Source organism: Haliotis rufescens, unplaced genomic scaffold (genome assembly GCF_023055435.1).
Source record: "Haliotis rufescens isolate VD_foot unplaced genomic scaffold, xgHalRufe1.0.p SCAF_2, whole genome shotgun sequence".
NCBI lineage: Eukaryota > Metazoa > Mollusca > Gastropoda > Lepetellida > Haliotidae > Haliotis > Haliotis rufescens.
Window position 1 is genome coordinate 41337130 of NW_025963890.1, and position 17653 is coordinate 41354782.

Consider the following 17653-nt stretch of genomic DNA (forward strand, 5'->3'; position numbering starts at 1 on the left):
TGTATTGTATTCAGTCTTGTATAGAGACTCAATTGTAAATCAACGGACTTAAAAATGATTGTCTTTTATTAAACATATTTTGATGAAAATAAAATGAATCAGGTATTTCCTACGGAAGCCTTTTAGGGCCATTTGTTTTTTTATTTTCTTTCGATACTATCTTGAAATTTCAAGAAACTAAGTTGAAATTTCAAGATACTATCGAAAAAAACAAAAAAAACAAAATGGCCCTAAAAGGCTTCCGTAATTTCTCTATGTTTGGATATCACAGAGTTTTATACCATCCTCCTGGTTGAAATCATAAGTCTCCAAAACTCTCTCTGGCGCATATTGGCAATCTTGGAAAGCGGATATTTCAAATTCTAGTAAATGCTCCACATATCGTATTTTTAAAATCGCGAATAAACTTGAACATATATTTGATAAACATTCCTCCCCACGTATCTTTTAAATTGCTATATCTCTAGGACATCTTGTCACCGCCTGCCAATAGAAAGCGGAAGGTGGAATAAAACTCCGTTGAATGAACGTTTATGCAAGTTATGAAATGTTTTGAAAGGACATATATATATATGTGTGTGTGTGTGTGTGTGTGTGTGTGTGTGTGTGTGTGTGTGTGTGTGTGTGCGTGCGCGTGCGTGTTATTATATTTTCTCTTTACTTGTATATAATTCCTATGCACTGTACATTTATTCTGCACTATTATTATTCAAATATTACAATATAATGAAATTGTACAAAGGAGAAGGCCTCGTAAGTGTGTCCCTTTAACCTTATCCATTTGATTTTCCGCAATAAAATATGTTTAAATTATATCACATAGTTTTGACATTGGAGATGAATTCCACTATGTCTTCAAATGTAAATATTTCAAAGAACAAAGGGACCTGAACATCCCAAAACACTATTCTAAAAGGCCAAACATGTTACAACTCCAGCAATTATTAAACGGCCTTAATATCTCTGTCAAAAAGAAAATGTAAATTTATTAACATTATAATAAAAATTGTAAAAACTCCCCGTAAACCTCTGTCCACCGCAGTAAAATACTGTTTGAACTTCATAGAGAATTACTGCTCTGTTCTATCAATACGGCACCAAGGGGTCTTTTGAAAAAAAACAATGTTGCCCAAACAGTTCGAAAAAAATAATTTGCTATATTTTACCAACATTGATACACCTGTTCATGCAGGATGTTCTAAACATACTGAACTACTGATTATTGTTGTGGGTAAAACAATTGTTTGATGCCTTTGGGAGAAAAACGTGTGTTTTGAAGCACAGGCTTAAAAATATTCTGTTTCGAAAAAAACAAAAAGCTCATTAACATACGGTATCTATTTCGCCACCATGCCTACATTCACTTTATATTACCCTATCATGCCTACATTCGATATATATTTCTCTGTCATGTCTCATTCAATATATTTTCCCCTACCATGTCTACATTTTAATATATTTCCCTACTAGGCCTATGTCTGGACATTCGTCCTACATTTTCTTCAACAGATATGTCTACTTTCCGTAACTAGTATAATTTATAGCCAGTACAGCTGAATATGAGACCGTTTCTCGTCATTTTTCGGAACGATAAATACTTTCTGTTTAATAAAATGCATGGAATTTGTTTATGCATTATTGCTTCATAAAAAATAACATTGTACACAGTTACACTTTGGGAAAGTCAAATTTTGTTGGACGTTCGTTCTCATTCCAGTTTTGCAAACCCGATCCAAATTTTAACTTTACAGACACCTAGCGGTTGTGCAAGAACATGGATGTGTTTGTCGCCTTCGTGCTTATTTGATCACGAAAGAATCGCGGGGAAGGATAGGGATTCGCTACAATGGATAGAGAAGATTCGTCAGGCGAGAAAGGTAGTGATTTAACTATATTGTTTCGGTGAGGAGCTTAATAGTAATTATTTGTTAATGATTTGTGCAAGAGTTATCGTCCTTGTTTGGCGACAAGAACTGGAAGTTTATTATTGCGTTTTCACACGTATTTAAACATGTCTTCGAAAGTAATAAAGAGTATATACATCTGATTCTTTTTTGTCCTTTTATTTAAATAGAATAGTAGTATGGCCCCCTGTGGATAAAGCCCATATTTGACATCACTATTGTAAAGATGTAGGCATGTGCTTGAAGACAGAAGCATTATCACAAGATTCAGCTTGATCCCATATGTGGGCGAGACCACATTAATACCCAGGTGTCTCAAGTGGTACAAAATGTCCCATTGGGAATTGTTTAACTGGAGCCTTGGCAAACTATTTAAGTACAAAATAAGTGAAACGATCAGGAGTAGGTTAGAAAGAAAATGCAGACATTATAGCTACTTGTAGTGTAACCATGAGATTTATTGTTATTGTCATTAAACAATAACAGAGTTACAAAGTAGACACAACTTATGGATAACATCTTCTTTATTTACTGTAAAGGCAACGTTTTGGTATAGGTCCTTATGCCATTGTCAAGCAAGACTGAATAACATGGAATAATGAACATGGTACAGATTAACATGAGTAGGTTAAGTTGTCATTAATTAACCAACTCATGTTAATCTCTCTTGTATGCAATTGTTGTTACTGTTAATCCTCCACCTACTGTATATGTTCTGTGCCGTGTTCATTATACAGCACTGCTTGACAACGGTATAAAGATCTATACCGAAACATCCCGTTTACAGTAAATAAAGAAGTTGTTATCCATAAATTGTGTCTACGTTGTCATCTGTCAACTTCTAAGTAATGCAAATCAAACAATTCAATATCAGGGTTAGAACTAAACTGAAAAGCTTTACTAGACCAGGTAATGTAATATGCCCTTGTAGTGTTAAAACAATGGGCTAATTGGGAAATTTGTACTAGCCTGTAGCCGGAATGTGTACTAGCCCCGGGATAGCGGTCTGGTCTTAAGGGACATGACGTCGGCTGTCCTGAAGCTTTGTTTGTAAACAGTAGCTTACTTTTTATTTAATATGGTCATATCATGATGTGATTGTAATCATAGTGAGATAAGACAAGAAAGAAAATGGGGGGTTACACATGGTTGAGGGACCTTAATTTTTCCAAAATGTATACTGTTTCATCGTCAAAAAGGTATGATACAGATGATATCGTGACCTTAGTCTTTTGTCCCTCAGCCTTGTTAGTAATTGCATGGTTAAAAAAGAAGCCGAGAAAGAAACCATGCACCTTATTTTCCCTTAAATCTATTGTTTGCATTAACATGATTAAGTCCTATTAATAATCCAAATGTAGTTTTACATATCTATATGATGTTTTTACATATCTACATGCAATAAACTTGCTTATGAATTTTGCAGATTGTATACTTTTTTTGCTTTAATAGATTTTGTTCACCTGGACATCTGTTGGATATTGCCCAGGGATTTTCTAGGAAATATTAAAATAAAAAAAAATAGAAATTAAGAATTTCTTAATTATTGTTATGGTTACTGATGGTGTTGCACAAAAGAAGATGTAGCATTGGATACAATGCTAAGGTGTACTGAGTAGGGCTGGGACGAGTCCAAATTTACTACCCGGGGACCCACACCCCCATTATCCGACCCTACCTGGGTATCTGCTGTAGGTCTCAAGAGAGAGGTACAAAATGTCTGATTGGGAATAGTTTGGCCGTAGCCCTGGACAAAATGTATTTAGATACACGAATAAAACGATCTGGTCATGCATACACTGAAGTTGACTGAAGTTTTATCTTTATTCTAACATTCCAGTCAGAAGGAATGGGTGCAGAGTCAGAAAGATATGCGAACATTAGTGACTTGTAATGTAACCATATAGGTCTAGATCATTTTTGTCATTAAACAATATATCACATGACTAACCACAGGACCGGGTAGTCCTGTGGGTACCCGGGTCCTTCCCAGTACCAACCCGACCCAAGTACCCGAGTTACCCATCCCAGCCCTAGTAATAGTACTGAGGGATGCTAAAGGAAATACTAACTTTGAAGCATCCCAATTTTAGTGTTTTTTTTCCCAATTTGCTTGCCAAGGGCACTTGGTTTAGAATTCTAGATAAATCCCTGTTACTAATATTCAGTGAGTCAATCACTTCGGGCAACAGATTGGGGAATCGGTAGGTCTCTGGTAGCACATGCCTATTGTAACTGAGCTTATTGATTTAGCATTCAGTGTGCAATTGGTCTCACTGTATGGTTTGATGGTGACATTCTGGAGGACGGGGACTATGAGTGTAACAATCAGTGTGTTACTGATAGTATTGATTGCAGCAAACAATATACTGTATTCGACGTAATAAGCGCCCAGGGCGCTCCCAAAATTAGAAATACAATGTAGGAGGCTCTTATTAGAATAAAACCGCCTCCGTGGTCTTGTGGTAGAGCGTCCGCCCGGAGAGCGGAAGGTCCAGGGTTCGATCCCGGGCCGCGTCATACAAAAAGACGTTAAAAGATTGTACTTGTTGTTACCCTGTCTGGCGCTCGGCATTAAGGGGCTAAAACAAGGACTGGTCGGCTCGGAGTCAGTATACTGTGTCTGAGTGGGGTATTCATGTTAAACTGCGGCATGGTATCTCAGTGAGCTAGCACTATAAATCGGCATCAGTCCGGACTAGTACAAGCAGCCACACACACACATACACGTGCATGCACGTCGCTATATAAGTGCAATAATCTTGGGCGCGACGTTAAACCCAATTTCACCTCACCTTATTAGAATATGATTATGGTGGAAAAAAACAGAGTTGAAAGATCGTGAATTTTGTGGTTTATGCTGACAGCCTGAAATGATACAAAAGAAAAGTATGTGTGTATTATATACGGCAGATATATTTTCGAGAAGTTAAATGCCCATAATTAAGGGTGCATATAACACACAAGTGCGTATTATACATGAATAAATAAGTCTTGTGTACATTGATCAATCGAAAGGGGTGCTAATTGGGATTGTTCACTAGCCAATATATTAGCAGATATCGCCGTGGGCGCTTATTGCGTCGAATACGGTAGTAGTCCTCAGAACAGTTTTGCAGGCTGATACCATTGGCTATCATTATGTAGCCAGCTGCGTCTTGAAATGCCATTTGATCATTGACTAACCCACCAATCATTCGACGGTTTGAATTGAGGGGGTGCAGCTTCAGCATAACTGATCATAGATCAGTAGTACTTATACAATGGTGTGTTTGTCACCAGTACTATTTACCTTTTTGGTTTACAGGTAAGATATTCTGAAATTTCTATATGCAAAAAAGTTTTTTTTGTGATAATCAGAAAGATGGGTATATGTTATGCCTGTTAAATGTCGCTTTGCAGACTGCTGTTAGTCTAAGACATCTATTCAAGATGTTTAGCTAACTTCATTGCGGACAAACGATGTGTATAACAGGAGACTTCAGACCTCATGCTTTCATGCCCACCTTCTGGGCCATTTGTCTCCTGTAAAATGTATCGGATTAACCCGTAACCAACAAGCATAAAATTCAATGGTGATATTTGTTTCATAATTTCAAGCTCTTTTCTTCAAATATGGACTGGCAACATCAGTGCTGGTGATACTTTTAGGACTGGAGTGATTGTCTACATGACTATCAACAGGTGTAATTTAAGATGTTATAGTCAAGTAGACAACTGAATTGTTTCAGCAACGACTGTGTTTCAAATGCAGTCATAACACTGGTTTACAATTATTTTACATTGAATACATTTGAAGCAATGTAGTCGTGTAAGTGGAATCCGTTCTGATTTATCAATGAACAGAAATTCTTACAGCTGTTCACAGATGCTCATGCTTCCTTGAATTAAGTCGGGTAAATAAGTAATCAACATGAATAGGAAGGCTATAGAAATCTATTTGTTAACACATGCTGTCACTTCTTGGGACATTTTCGGGCAGATTTCTGCTGAAGGCAATGCCTTCCATGTCCTTTGTCAGGCACAACGTGTGCAATGGATGGGATGAACCCAGGTGAGTTACTTCAAACATTCATCTCTGGACATAATGTACATACATTTGTGTGTTTCCTTTCTGTGTGGTCTGGTCTACCATGTCCACTGGTATATATGCAGTCTGCATTGTTTGGACTGGACATAGATGGGATCTGTTAAGCACACACATTGTGTTTTCAGGGTTAGAAACTAACAGTTTTCGTCCACTAGTCCTTATAATGCTTACATATAGCAAAACCTTTAAAAAGGGCTAATTTCTACTAGTCCTTCTGATACCTTTACCATTGGGCAGTTTGGCAAGGACTATAAGACTAGTGCCAATTTCTAACCCTGTGTTTTACCTCCTACAATGAAACTATTGTAATGTAATGGAGGATTATTATTCTTTCCATGGTGGCACCCTTCCTTGAACAGCTGCTGAAGACTTCACCTTTTTTGTTATGGTGTCTGGGACTATATTCTCTTCTTGTCGGATTGCTTGTTTTAACCCCTTCAATCCTATAGACAAGTAATATCAGCATCCCAGCATCAGGTAGACACCATTGGCTATATCCAACTACTTCAGCTTGTTTTGGACTTGTGGTTTATGTAAAAGGACTGGAGTTTGGGAGAAAACGAATCATCACTCTCAATTTTCACTGGTGTCTGATTACTGCTTATGGGAGTGTCTATACCTGGACATCGATAGCTACTACATCACTATGACACCGTTTGTGTCCCAGTTTGATGAAGGCACAACAAGAAGCTCTGACTGTGTTACAAGATGTCTGGCCCAGCAACCCTGAGTGGAGCATGGTTGGCTAGGAACTGATAAGGAACCCCTAATACCTTCATCTGTGAGCTGGGCGGTCGGATAGCCTAGTGGTTAAAGCGTTCGCTTGTCACGCCGAAGACCCAGGTTCTATTGCCGACATGGGTACAATGTGTGAAGCCCATTTCTGGTGTCCCCCGCCATGATATTGCTGGAATATTGCTAAAAGCGGCGTAAAACCATACTCACTCACTCTCTCACTCACTCATCTGTGAGCTCACCAGTACATGGTTTACCTTGATCACCCCTGGGTCTGGTTCCTATCCCTGCACTGGAGCCCAGGTAAAGAAACATGTTCACTGACAATCAAATACCAGTGAAGTGTTATTAGGTTTTGTCGTGGATGTTGGTTTATCCATTGGCCAGTTGTCATGAGAGTTCATTTTCGTGTCAGTCAGTACACTTTTTGCTTTGTGACCTGTAGTTAATCTTGTGGTCTCAATCTACCAGGTTTTGTTTGCTGAGGTCACCTTCACTCTGGTTATTATCATTTCATGTCTTATGCTTTAGGCTGATTTGGATGGTTGCTGTGCATCTTGAGTGTCACTGGCCTAACAGGTGTAACTATAAGAGTGAGTCTGTCCATGAAAATGGAGGCCATTCAGTCATCATATGCTTACCGTGGCAAACTTTATGATATATGCTGATAATTTACTGATATAGTTTCTCTTCCCTATTGAAGGGGAGGTGGGGTAGCCTAGTGGTTAAAGCGTTCGCTTCCATGCTGAAGACCCGGGTTGATTCTTCACATGGGCACATTTCTGGTGTCCCCCGCTGTGATATTGCTGCAATATTGCTGAAAGCGGCGTAAAACCATACTCACTCACTCACTTCCCTATTGACACTGATTTGATAACCTATGAAGTGATAATGTTGTTTTTCCCCCATGGGCGCAATGTGTGAAGCCCATTTCTGGTGTACCCTGCCACGATATTGCTGGAATATTGCTAACTGCGGCGTAGATCCTTACTCACTCACTCACTCACTCACTGATAATGTTGCTATGGTTATAATCAGTGATTTAAATTTCCAAGTAACTCGAAGTGTCAAAGATCAGTTAAATAATGACATTTGGCAAGTATGGTTTAAATTTGTTTGGTTCTTTGCATTTGTCGATGTTGGCAAATAAGTTTTGAGTAGAATTGGCAGATTCTTTATTTGGTATGTAGAACTTTGTAAAGTGTTCACTATGAATCCCACTTGCCACACAATGTCTGGATGATAGGTATCAGAAACCCATTTCTCGTGTTAACATTGTGAGTGAGATGTGTTCAAGTTCCCACTTGGTATTTTATTTGTGAAGCCCAGATTGTTGTTTAACTCAGCACTCAGCAATATTCCAGCTACATGACAGCAGTCTATAAATAATCTTGATCAGACAATTGACAAGTGATTGACATCATGAGCATCGATCTATGCAACTGATATGTATAATGATATGCATCGACCAAGTCAGCGAGCCTGTCTACTTGTTTGCCTATCAAGACAAGCATGGGTTGTTGAATACCAATTCTAACCATCCAATTCTTCACAGGGCCCCATTGTGAAATGAAACCTCACATGCATAAATCAGCTTTCACTTCACAGTGGTTAAAGCGTTCAGCTGTCATGCCGAAGACCCGAGTTCGTTTCCCCACACGGGCACAATCTGTGAAGCCTATTTCTGGTGTCCCCCACCATGATATTGCTGGAATATTGCTAAAATATACTCACTCACTCTCATTCATATCTCATCAAATTCAGGCTAAGGCTCAGAAGTCTCAGAAGGCACTCTCTGTAATTTTCCAGTTGTGAATCTTGAGTTCCAATAACATTTGTCTGACAGCGTTTCATTTACTAAGGATGACACACCTTAATCAGGTGCCATCAACATGCAGAGGATTTCTTTGTTCTGTGAGGTAATTTGCTTTTTCGCCATCGTCATTTTCGTTCTTGATGATGACCTGAAGCTAGGTCTCCATCAGTGCCACTGATGTGGAGTCATCCCTGTTTCTTGTTACCCAAGGAAGAATAGCCGCTAATGGTTATTCATGTCATTCTCCACATTCTCTGAATCACCCTCTGGTCAAATATTCCCACTATGTGTTTCAGTGGAGATTGTTTCGGAATCCACTGAGAGGATGTATAATGCATTCTTAGTCCCAACACATTCTTAGTCGCAGATCTGTTGACACTGAACAAAATTGTTTGTTGGCTGTAAATAACATATGATTTTGAAAGTAACGTTTCACCTGTATTTGGTTGCAGGAGGATGTAATGGGTCATCCCACACAAGCCAAGCAGCAGGCACCGCCAATCAGAGACTTGCCTTGTTCGCAAAGCTACAGCAACAGATTCCAGGATTTGAAAACATCCCATCACCTAGAGTCCTGTCGGAACAGATAGGATCAGATCGCAGGATGAAAGAGCCTTTGAAGAACGTTTCGAGGAGCAATTTGTTTGTGCAGTGCATTGCCAGAGATGGTGTAGAAAAGGGACTGCAAACTGATCATCAGGCTACTCATAGTGTGTGGTCTGCATTAGATAATCAGGAAATTCAGTCAACCTCAAGAAACTATGGCCCTGAAGTAAAGATGGATGCTAACGATGCATCAAGTGGCAGACCAGGAGACAGTGGTGCAACTCCGATGCAATATGGTAGCTATGATTACCCGTATATGCAGCCACAACAAGAGCAACAAATATATGGGCATCCTCAATATCATCCATATTATTATAGCCATCAGCATCAATACAACTATATGCCTCCAGAATATGGAACACCTGGTGTCACTCAGGATGCGTATGCACAAGACATGAATAGACAACCTGAGAGAAATTGGCAGGGAGTTGACAGGGCTTGGGGGGAGGACTTGGACCGAAGTGATAGAAGTGAGAGATCTAGGAGACGTGAACATTCTCCTGATGGAGAGAGACGTTCACCTGTACGGCAAAGACGTTCACCTGACAGACAAAGACGTTCACCTGTCAGACATAGACGTTCACCTGTCAGACAAAGACGTTCACATGATAGAAACAGAAGCTCACCAGATAGACAAAGAAATTCACCCAATAGACACAGACTCTCATCTGATAGATATACAGTGGAGCGCAGGAAATCACCACAAGGTCGAGAGAAAAATTCTACTAGCTCTGGTGAAGAGAATAGCTCTAAAACATCGTACCGAAGGTATAGAAAGTATCTGTCATCTGTAGGGCAAAATAAATACATTGAGACCACAGGCAAGACATCAGAAGAAGAAAGGATTTTAACGCGGGCATCAAATCCACCATCAATAAAAGAATTAAAGGAAAAGTATGAATTGTTTTTGAAAAACAGGGATGGTATTGCTTCACCCTCTGATCAAATGTCAGAAAAGCAGGATTCAAATTCTGAATCCTCTGTCTTTAAACGACCACTTCCTCCACCCAGTACCAAATCAAAGTCAAGACATTCAGAAACATCAGGCCCTCCAAGGGAAAAGCAGAGTAGATTTTCCAACGATTACTCTTCCGTTCCACCACCTGTTTTTAAGGATGTAAAGCCCAGTACCAAATCAAATTCAAGACATTCAGAAACATCAGGCCCTCCAAGGCCAAAACAAAGATTTTCAAAGGATTTCTGCCCAGTTCCACCTTCTGAATTTAATGTAAAGCCATATGAAAAGACTAGGAGAGAGAGAGAAAAGGACCCAGGTATTTTAGGAACTGCTCATATTGCTTCTAAATATGTCAATAAAGATTCATCTGGGTGTCATGCTTTCCCTTCAGAGGCTACCAGTACATATGATGCTGAGAAGGCCAAGCTTGCAATGGCCTTAGCCTCAACAAAACCAAACAGAAATTCTGTGGAATGTATCAAAGATCCAAGACAACCAAATCAAGGGGGTACTGTTAGTGACTTTATAGCTAACTTCATTTCCACGGTATGCAAGTCCAAAGGGGGATTACAAATTGTAGCCAACAAGTACAAGTTGCCAGGAAATTGTATTGGGCTTTTGCCACCTAAGATGACCCAAGATGTTTGGTCTATTCTTGCGAAACCCACCCAGGTAAAAGATGAAATGTTGCAAGATGTGGAGAGATGGTTGGCACTTGGTCTTATTCCTATTATAAGATTGATCTGTATATTTGGAACTTGTGCACAATCTGCGAAGGAGGTCCGTTGCATGACTAGTGATGCTCTAACCGTTTTGGGGTATGTGTGTCGCAACATGTCTATCAAACGAAGATTGTTGATGCGTAATGCATTAAACAAGAAGTATGCTGTGTTATGCAGGACATCCAATTGTGTGTCTGATTACATCTTTGGGGGAAACCTAGCAAAGGATCTCATGGAAATCAAACTTGGAAACTACCACATACGAAACTCCAATGAAGAAGATAATGATGATATTTTTGCACCAAACTACAAGCTGAAATTCTGCGCTGGTCTTGCTTTGGTTGGTCCTGATGCTGATGTCAATGTGGCAGGCATGATCAATATGGCATGTGCCAATGATGGAGATGTTGAGGATTTGAGAGAGAAGTATATGATGCCTTTAAATTGTGACTGCCTTCTGCCATCAAGAATTAATCCCGAGATCTGGAGTCTGTTGTCCAGGTCTGGGTTGGAGATTGACTACCGGCTCCAGGATGTACAGCTATGTATATCAGAGGGGATGATTCCTCTGATGAAGCTCCTACAGTCAATCCATGAGAAGAAATATGACCCGGATGTAACCCTGGGCAGGCTTACAGATGCCCTGGCACTTCTTGGCAATTCCATTTACCAAATGAACAAAGTGAGAATGGAGCTGATGATGAAAACTCTACCTATAGAGGCCCATGGTTTCTGTCGCTGGTATTGGTCCGGGGCTGAACAGGTTTCCGGTGATCATCTGGAAGTGGAACTTCAAGCTCGCGAGGAGTCTGACACCAGCAAGATGGCGGATGTTATTTTGGGGGTAGTGAAGGCACAGAAGAACCAACACAGCTGAGTGTGTAAGTTGCAGATAAATGTAATTTTGTCCGTGGACGGTCACCTGGAAAGCTTTGTGGCTGATGCGTTCTTCCATTGTGTCATTGAATGCCATAAAAACAGCAACATGTTTTACAAATAGAATCATAAATATTTTGTCCCAGTACTTATGGTTTAGTGATCCTTAACCTGTTAAATCTTAAACTCTCTGCCCCCATTTTCGGCTTGTTATTATTTGAAAACCCATCATGTTTGCAAATTATGAATTGCATTATTAAAGAGTTGTTGGTGATAATCTGTGGCTTAGATACTTCAGTCCTGTGACCAAACAGTCATAGTATTGAAATAATGCATCTAATGGTATAATCATATTTTCGAGGTGTTCATTATCCATGTTTCACCATTTTTGCAGCATTTTCGAGTCCTACGGCACTGGACACTGAAGAGGATGAGCAACACAGATCTCAGACCATTACTACCATGACTACAAAAACAAATCTTAATGGTCATGTATTTTCACACCTTTGTCTTATGAAAGGACAGTGACGTAGGGTGTATTTGTAAGGGATTATTGACAAAGAGGCAGAATGAGTTAATCATGTTGAGATGTATTGATAATAAACCTTTTTTTGTAAAATATTCTGATGGATGTTTATTCTGTATATTAAAATAAATGTTATTTTATCACATTCTTCATTGATATTTGTTGGTGCTGTTTAGTTCAATAGGTCAGTTAAACAGTGATTTACAATCATTTTGTTAACACAGTATAGTAGGTAATATACAGATGTTTCAAATGTTTTAAGTGCTTAAGGAAACATTTATATGTTGAAGTATTAATGATGGTGAATTTGTGTCTCACAGTCCCCATGTTATTTCCTTTCAATTTGTCTCTCCATCTCTGGGGGCACGGGTGGCCCAGTCGTCTAAGGCGCCGCGATTCGCTGTGCAGAGTTGCCTCCCTTGGGCACGCCAGAAACCTATGATTGTGGGTTCGAATCACGGTTCGCCCTGATTATGTTTCTAGGTTTGTCAGCACCATACCCCTGCTCGCGGGTTTCACTGAAGTGGTAGAACGTCTGAGACCTGCATCACTTCAGGCTTTCCTCCCACATTAAGCTGACACGCCATGATATAACTGGAATACTGTTAAAAGCGGCGTAAAACCCAACTCACTCACTCTCTCCATCTCTCCAAAAAGTAGGTTTTTGTAGGGGTTACCAGGGGTTACCATAATGAGAGGGTACCATGTACATGAAACTCAGTGCGTGTGTTTCTTGCTATACTCATGACATTGAAAGTACCGCGGTCTCAATGTGATGTGACAATGTCTGTGTTCACCAACACAGCACAGTGTTTGCCTGCTCTGTACATAGCCCTGTGTACTCATTGGATGACATCCCAAGACAAATCCAACATTTTATGAATCTGATCATGTCTTATAGGCAATAAAATGTATTTCACAAATCATTATGTCTTATGTTAGTTATGTTAAGTGTGAGTGGTAGGGAATGTTGTTTGTTGTCACAGTCAGCAGTATTCCAGCTTTATTTCTGTGGCATGTAAATAATCAAGTCCGGCAAAACCAGTGGTTGATATTATGAGCAAGTCTTTTGCTGTAAGAGCTCAATGACATGAATACACACAATCAAGTCTGAACATCAGATCTATTTTAGTTGCCTCTTATGACAGACCGCCTCCATGGTCTAGTGGATAGGGCCTGTACCTGGAGAGTTAAAGGTCCATGGTTTGGCCGCCTCGGAAGGTCCAGTGGATAGATTGTCTGTTTGGAGAAGGACAAGCTTGCAGTGGCCTCAGTCTTGACAAAACCAAACAGGAATTCTGTGGAAAGTATCAAAGATTTAAGGCAACCATAAAAAATATCCCCAGCCGCATCATACTTAAAGGTTGTTGGTTGGTTTGCTGTTTAACGCCGCACTCAGTAATATTCCAGCTATATGACAGCGGTCTGTAAATAATCGAGTCTGGACCAGACAATCCAGTGATTGATATCATGAGCATCGATCCACGCAATTGGGATCGATGACATGCATCAACCGAGTCAGCAAGCCTGACCACCCGATCCCGTTAGTCACCTTTTACGACAAGCATTGTCGCCTTTTACTGCAAGCATGGGTTGCATACCAAAAGGAGTTAAAAGTACTTGTTGTTAGCCTGACTGGCACGGCATAGGGGGATAAAAGAAAGGCTGATTGTTTCGGAGTCTGTACACTGAGTGAGGTGTCCATGTTTAACTTCAGCATGGTATCTGAGTGGGTTAGCGCTATAAAACAGCCCTAGTACAAGCACAAAGACACTCGCTCACATGCACGGACACATGTCAGGTTTACCTCACCTACCCGGCACTCAGCATGGAAGGTTTACCAACTGGATGAAGATCATGGTGAGAGGAGGTGAAATTGAGTTTAACGTCACGTCCAAGATTATTGCACTTATATAGCGACGTGTGTGTGTGTGTGTGTGTGTATCTGCTTGTACTAGACCGGACTGATGCCGATTTATAGTGCTAGCCCACTGAGATACCATACTGCAGTTTAACATGAATACCCCACTCAGACACAGTATACTGACTCCGAGCCGACCAGGCCTTGCTTTAACCCCTTAATGCCGAATGCCAGACAGGGTAACAACAAGTACCATCTTTTAACGTCTTTTTGTATGACGCGGCCCGGGATCAAACCCCGGACCTTCCGCTCTCCAGGCGGACGCTCTACCACAAGACCACAGAGGTGGTCCTGAAGATCATGGATGGAGGGCCCATGTATGGTGAGCGAACGTTCACAGATACTGTTTTGTTTGTTTACTTGTTGTTTAACGTCACACTCAACAGTATGACGGTGGTCTGTAAATAATTTACTGTGGACCAGACAATCTAGTGATTGACATTATGAGCATCAATCCACGCAATTGGGATATATGATGACGTGCATCTACCAAGTCAGCGAGTCTGACCACCGAATCCCGTTAGTTGCCTCTTATGACAAGCATAGTCACCTTTAACAGCAAGCATGGGTTACTAAAGACCTACTCTACCCCGGATTTTCAGATACTGCACTGTATTGATTATGTAAAGTGATTTCTAGTTCAGTTTCATTACTCATGCCATTATTAACTTAAATGGAGTAATACATGTAGTTAGAACTAGATGACAAAAAATATGTCGTCTACTTATTTTTTTATTTTTTTATTTTTTTATTTTTCCCGCCTAGTGGTGGGATTTGGGGTGGGACAGGGGACAGGGACATTTTTAGTCCACTAGTCATTATGATGATAAAACCCTTAAAAAACATTTTGGCCAGTTCAGTAAGGACAACAGGTCAAGGGTTGCTTCCTTAGGTTGCTTCTAGGGTAGGAAGCTGTGATTTGTGCTGTTGCGATAGGGACCCTGGGAGGTTGCTTCTGGGGTAGGAAGCTGTGATTTGTGCTGTTGCGATAGGGACCCTGGGAGGTTGCTTCTGGGGTAGGAAGCTGTGATTTGTGCTGTTGTGATAGGGACCCTGGGAGGTTGCTTCTGGGGTAGGAAGCTGTGATTTGTACTTTTGTGATAGGGACCCATGGAGGTTGCTTCTGATGTAGGAAGCTGTGATTTGTGCTGTCGTGATAGGGACCCTGGGAGGTTGCTTCTGGGGTAGGAAGCTGTGATTTGTGCTGTTGTGATAGGGACCCATGGAGGTTGCTTCTGGTGTAGGAAGCTGTGATTTGTGCTGTTGTGATAGGATCCCGGGAGGTTGCTTCTAGGGTAGGAAGCTGTGATTTGTGCTGTTGTGATAGGGACCCTGGGAGGTTGCTTCTGGGGTAGGAAGCTGTGATTTGTGCTGTTGCGATAGGGATCCCGGGAGGTTGCTTCTAGGGTAGGAAGCTGTGATTTGTGCTGTTGTGATAGGGACCCTGGGAGGTTGCTTCTAGGGTAGGAAGCTGTGATTTGTGCTGTTGTGATAGGGATCCCGGGAGGTTGCTTCTAGGGTAGGAAGCTGTGATTTGTGCTGTTGTGATAGGGACCCTGGGAGGTTGCTTCTGGGGTAGGAAGCTGTGATTTGTGCTGTTGCGATAGGGATCCCGGGAGGTTGCTTCTAGGGTAGGAAGCTGTGATATGTGCTGTTGTGATAGGGACCCTGGGAGGTTGCTTCTAGGGTAGGAAGCTGTGATTTGTGCTGTTGTAAAAGGGACCCTGGGAGGTTGCTTCTGGGGTAGGAAGCTGTGATTTGTGCTGTTGCGATAGGGATCCCGGGAGGTTGCTTCTAGGGTAGGAAGCTGTGATTTGTACTGTTGTGATAGGGACCCATGGAGGTTGCTTCTGGTGTAGGAAGCTGTGATTTGTGCTGTCGTGATAGGGACCCTGGGAGGTTGCTTCTGGGGTAGGAAGCTGTGATTTGTGCTGTTGCGATAGGGATCCCGGGAGGTTGCTTCTAGGGTAGGAAGCTGTGATTTGTGCTGTTGTGATAGGGATCCCGGGAGGTTGCTTCTAGGGTAGGAAGCTGTGATTTGTGCTGTTGTGATAGGGATCCTGGGAGGTTGCTTCTAGGGTAGGAAGCTGTGATTTGTGCTGTTGTGATAGGGACCCTGGGAAGTTGCTTCTGGGGTAGGAAGCTGTGATTTGTGCTGTTGTGATAGGGATCCTGGGAGGTTGCTTCTGGGGTAGGAAGCTGTGATTTGTACTGTTGTGATAGGGACCCTGGGAGGTTGTTTCTGGGGTAGGAAGCTGTGATTTGTACTGTTGCGATAGGGATCCCGGGAGGTTGCTTCTAGGGTAGGAAGCTGTGATTTGTACTGTTGTGATAGGGACCCTGGGAGGTTGCTTCTGGTGTAGGAAGCTGTGATTTGTGCTGTTGCGATAGGGACCCTGGGAGGTTGCTTCTGGAGTAGGAAGCTGTGATTTGTGCTGTTGCGATAGGGATCCTGGGAGGTTGCTTCTAGGATAGGAAGCTGTGATTTGTGCTGTTGTGATAGGGACCCTGGGAGGTTGCTTCTAGGGTAGGAAGCTGTGATTTGTGCTGTTGTGATAGGGATCCTGGGAGGTTGCTTCTAGGGTAGGAAGCTGTGATTTGTGCTGTTGTGATAGGGATCCCGGGAGGTTGCTTCTAGGGAAGGAAGCTGTGATTTGTACTGTTGCGATAGGGACCCTGGGAGGTTGCTTCTGGGGTAGGAAGCTGTGATTTGTGCTGTTGCGATAGGGATCCCGGGAGGTTGCTTCTAGGGTAGGAAGCTGTGATTTGTACTGTTGCGATAGGGACCCTGGGAGGTTGCTTCTGAGGTAGGAAGCTGTGATTTGTGCTGTTGTGATAGAGACCCTGGGAGGTTGCTTCTAGAGTATGTTATTCTTCATGTTGGAAATAGAGACAACGTCCTGTGATTCTTGCTGTAAGGATAGGGACCTGTTACTAGCTGTTGGAGGGTGTAATTTGTGCTGTTGCGATCGGTAGCTGTTATTTATGCTGTTGGAATAACGGGAGAGGGACCTGTGATTCTTGCTGTTGGGATAGTGATCTGTGATTCTTGCTGTTGAGATAGAGCGCTATGGATGGTGTGGTTGGAATATGGGAACAGTGGATTACCACTGCTGATCTGACTCCAACAGTTTTACATACACCTATTATTGTCGTATCTAAAGCAATGAACCATATGGGAAGAGCTAGGGACCAACCCCACCCACCCTACCACACACACACACCGAATGGCTCGTCACACCAAAGACCCAGTTCGATAGCCCACCTGGGTACGTTTAAAGCTCATTTCTGGTGCCCCCTGTCGTCATATGTCTTCAATGATGCTGTCAGTAGCTCTGATTACTCCTTTCAATGGGAGTGTGCGTGAACACAATCAGTCGTGAGCCGAGTCCTTGTGTCGACCGTGATGGCATCACGTACAGGGGCCACGATGACCGCAATGCATGTCACAGTTGTGTGAAAGTAGGGCTTTACACCGTTTTGCCAATGTTCCAGCAAT

At 41.7% G+C, this 17653-nt stretch overlaps 1 protein-coding gene across 2 annotated transcripts; it reads left to right on the plus strand.

The window, feature by feature from the left end:
* Positions 1 to 929: 929 nt before the first annotated feature.
* Positions 930 to 12714, plus strand: LOC124118745. Of its 2 annotated transcripts, XM_046480992.2 has the most exons (3): positions 930 to 1877; positions 8998 to 11712; positions 12102 to 12714. In XM_046480992.2, exons 1-2 carry the CDS (start codon positions 1847 to 1849, stop codon positions 11706 to 11708), a joined length of 2742 nt encoding a protein of 913 aa, XP_046336948.2. In that variant the 5' UTR covers positions 930 to 1846; the 3' UTR covers positions 11709 to 11712; positions 12102 to 12714. The 2 variants fall into 2 exon arrangements, with proteins under 2 accessions (XP_046336948.2, XP_046336947.2); XM_046480991.2 differs by lacking the exon at positions 930 to 1877 and having other exon boundaries at positions 4924 to 11712.
* Positions 12715 to 17653: the final 4939 nt, after the last annotated feature.